This window comes from Atta cephalotes, assembly GCF_000143395.1.
Source record: "Atta cephalotes unplaced genomic scaffold scaffold00035, whole genome shotgun sequence".
In the NCBI taxonomy this organism is placed as follows: Eukaryota; Metazoa; Arthropoda; class Insecta; order Hymenoptera; family Formicidae; genus Atta; species Atta cephalotes.
In genome coordinates this window covers 1192348-1196483 of record NW_012130099.1, presented here as the reverse complement: position 1 = coordinate 1196483, position 4136 = coordinate 1192348, and the positions used below count along the sequence as shown (strand labels likewise).

The following is a 4136-nucleotide window of genomic DNA, read 5'->3' as shown; positions in this document are numbered from 1 at the left end:
CTAATATTGTGTACCATATTAGCAACATACTGTATCATAGGAGATACTTCATTCCAAAAAGCGATTGGAGCAAGGCAGACTGCCAACTTTATTTTTGCATTGTATTCGGGTTTCATAGACAAAAGAACGAATAATACAGTAGTTCCCATCGAAATACCGACGAAATGCAGGCTTTTTTGTTTTGTATAATCAAGTACATAATCGATCATAGTCGGTAGATCTCTCGTTCCTATCTCATGAAAGCTAAACAATAAAAATAAATTCCAATATTTTCTCTTCTATTACTTTTGTTATGCTGCAAAATATCGAATATTTGTTACAAATTTTTTAACTCAATTATGATCAATTTTTTGAAATAAAAATATTTGAACCGCACGCACGCACGCACAGTATTTCAAATTTTTATATTTTTTATTAAGAAAAAATCGATTTTAATTTAAAATAGAAATCGTAGAAGAAGCCTTGCGAAGGATAACTCTAGTATATACGCAACTACTGTTACGTGCCTTTAGTGTTATGATTTCAATTTTTTTATTGGTAATATTAATGAAATTATTGTGAATTAAATTGATTTGTCACTGTAAGATAGCGTCATCATAAATTATAATCTACACAAAATGACTTGTAGAGCGCATAAAAGAGTGATCATTATATGATACATAAGCGTAGAAGAATAATAAAGTATGTTGTATAACAAAATACAAGTGCTTTGCTTTCTCTTTACTTAATTTATTCTCTTTATATATCCTTGTGTGTTTGGGATATATGGCATTTTTAGCGGAATTTATGCCCAAAGCATACAAAATACGCAGATTGGGTTCAGTGAAATAAATTAAATACAATAAACATTACATGAAATATGTACCTCATATTATAACACTTGTAATATATATAGGAAGATTGTTAATTATTACCATATATCTATTACTTCATATACATTTATCATTCTTATTCCTTAATAAAACTTTATAAACAGATTTTATAAGTTATTGTGTCTTATTAATAAGCATTATTCGTAAATTTTTCATGAGTCGTACCAGAAAAGATTCAGTATCAACTTCATAATGTGAAACAGGTCGGTATTCATAGTCAATTCTTACATTTAAGATTGTTTTAAGTCAATCTTAAGATATCGTAATCCGAGGATTGTATTAATATCTTAAGACATTATATTTAAGATTGTAAAATAAAAACGAACTATGAACTATGAACTCGCTTCATGTTTCGCTTTTCACAGTTGTAGATCTTGCGGAAGAAATAGAGAAACAACAGAGAGCGCTAATTTTAGAAAGAGATGCTTGCAAACTGAGCAGTCTGAGCGCATCATGTAATCCTTTCATCATGCTCTGGCTACTTGTGCTATCGCATCTGAAGTAACGGATATGTAAAAGGACAGAGGACAACATTTTGATGAGGCCCATTAATGAGAGCTCGACTAGAAGGAGTCCATGAGGTGGGACGAGCGTAATGTATTGTAAAGCCGCCGATTTTTAGATTAGAGGGATCATGTATCCGCGATAATAGTATCCAGTTTCGTTTAGTCTTGTATTTTTGAGCGCGCAGTGCGTAATCGTCCATCCCGCCCGATGTTGTATTAATTCCGTTAATTTCGAGTCAATTGTTTATACATCCGTCGTAGCCACAGCCAAGTCATTCTGTATCGTATTGTTGCGTCACAATTTTGTATCTTAAAGTCGAAAGTCGAAAGTGTATTAGATTCCATATAATATTCTCGTATGTTTCAGAATTTCTGTCGTAACAATTCTTGTTATTCTCGCGAACTCGAGATTTGTTTATGCGTTAAGCACAGTCGACTACCACTGTAATCGTCGCTTTACGATTAATTTTCTTAACTACGATATCAACATATACTGTTCGTAGAATTAGTTTCATATTTGGAGCTCGTATCGTCGAAAGAGAAATCTTTTTATCTAATATCGTGTGTCGAGAACGAGAGTTTGGAGGGGTTATAATGTCTTATTAACGTTTTGTATAACGCATAATCATTAATTTTTTAGCGTGTACGAAATATTTTAAACGATTGAGAGAACATATTTATCAGATTGTTACAAATTCTGCATACTTTATTGCTATATTGCCCTGCTCGTTCTTCAAAATATTCTCTGTTCCCGGTTACGAACCCCATCTACTATTACCGTAACTGAGCAATCGGTTATTAGAGCCGTCAGTATTCGCGATTCTGTAGAAATCTTTATATTTTGAGCACAAATTTTGTAAATTTCGCGAAAGAGGCATACTCTCTCGTGCCTGGCTCTCAATTATCAGTGTTGAGATTGAGAGCATTTTAAATTGGTGAGATCAGTTGATGCATTGTTTACTTTGAATATCAAATTGTTATTTGCGAAAATAGTAATGTAGAATATTAATCGCAACAACGAAGTTGTATTCATGAGTGCGGTCGTCGTTAAAAATAATTAAAATAACAAGACATCGAAATTAATAAAAAAAATTCTATATAAAAATAAGTATAGTACTTATAAAATAATTTTACCTAAATTGCCAAAACTCTTTATTTCGTGGAGATAATTTGACATGTGATCTGCTATAAGAACTTCCTCTGACATTTCCAAGCCATACATCATATCCTTTATCAGCTAATAAAAATGCTGTAACATAAGATAATTAATGATATATAATTAATTCCCTTATATTATTATTTGTACATCTATTAATAGTAATAATTTCTGATAAAGATATTTTCCTCTTTATCAGTATATTTATCCTGATAATGTCCTATTAAATATTTTTTTATTTATTATAATGAATATATTATTTGTTTTCTTAGAATTTAAGATATTTTGTTAATGTTTTTTTTAACTAAAGCTTCTTTAATTCATTTCACATACATGATCATATATGTTCATGATTATACTTTCCCAGACTTAAAACTCAAAAAGTATTTAATAAAAAAAATATTTTATTAGTGCTTTGAAAAAAAGTAAAAAGTCTCGAGATAAGTTATGAGAATATGCTATGACAAATGAGTGTAAAAAATTTAATGTGACTTTGTTCTGACCTTATTAAGTGGTAAAAGTTTTGACATAATGAAGTCATAGTTGAAGTAAAATTGTAATTCCGATCTAAGAGAGTTCGTTTTTTTTTTGCAGCACTGTACGATATCATAAAACTGATGTCATATAACGAGTGCTTAAATATCAATGGTAATTACGTTGAGAAATAATTTAAGATTCAAATTAATAAGAGTTTAATGATTATCTTATCTTTTATTTTATTTTCCTATGAAAGAGAAATTTATTTTTGAGATGTCCCTCGTAATAACCAATACATCATGTATTGACAATCACTTACCAAGATCTTTGCCAGCACCTATCAATACCCAACAATCGGATGTGCCAAAGAGACCAGTTTGAAGAAACACAACTTTTCCTGTCTGACCTTTAAATAGAGGACTTCCTGTTATTCTATGTATCACCAAATTGTAACCATCTTCCGTTGTAACGTAATGTTCCTCAGCAGTGTAACCATATTTCTCTACCATACCGAGCTGCATAGAATGTTAACTTAACTAACTTAACATATAGAATGTTAAAGAAAAGTTCAAAATTTTTCAATAATCTGATTCAATATTTTACACGTAACACATTTTTTTTATAATAAATCATAAATTAATAAAAAGACGTTTCTTATGCAAAAGAGGCAACATTTTAAATTGAAATGCAATTAATTTGCATTTCCAAAACAAAAGTTTTTATCTGTTATAAAAATTAATTTCTTAACTAATTAATTTTTTATCTACATTAGTCGAACTTTTCTAATTTAGTTTTATTATCAATCTCAAAATCTTTTTTGAAACATTCTATAATACAGAATAGAAGTATAATTATATATATAGTAAAACATTTTTTTTAGAAATAAAGTTTTGTTTTGTATAAACAATTAATAAGATTGAAAACAAAACCGTTTATGTTATATACATTACTTTAAATACAAAGAGCCACTACGATCTGAATAAAAAGTTAAGATATTGAACTATTATATATATTTATATAAATGAATTAATTTCAGAAATGATAGTTGCCTGCCGATATGGTTGTCGGACTTTCAACGCAATCAATCTGAAATATTAATAATCCCCCTAAATTTCCCAAATTAAT

General features: G+C 29.3%; 1 protein-coding gene across 1 annotated transcript in view; it reads right to left on the bottom strand.

The window, feature by feature from the left end:
• Positions 1–4136, bottom strand: part of LOC105621659 (lipase member K-like) — a 9492-nt gene that overhangs the window by 4456 nt on the left and 900 nt on the right. Inside the window, exons 2-4 of the mRNA XM_012203126.1 lie at positions 3331–3526; positions 2513–2627; positions 15–243 (exon numbers count right to left, since the gene is read on the bottom strand). Coding sequence (XP_012058516.1) covers positions 15–243; positions 2513–2627; positions 3331–3526 — 540 coding nt within the window. The remainder of the gene's footprint in view (positions 1–14; positions 244–2512; positions 2628–3330; positions 3527–4136) is intronic.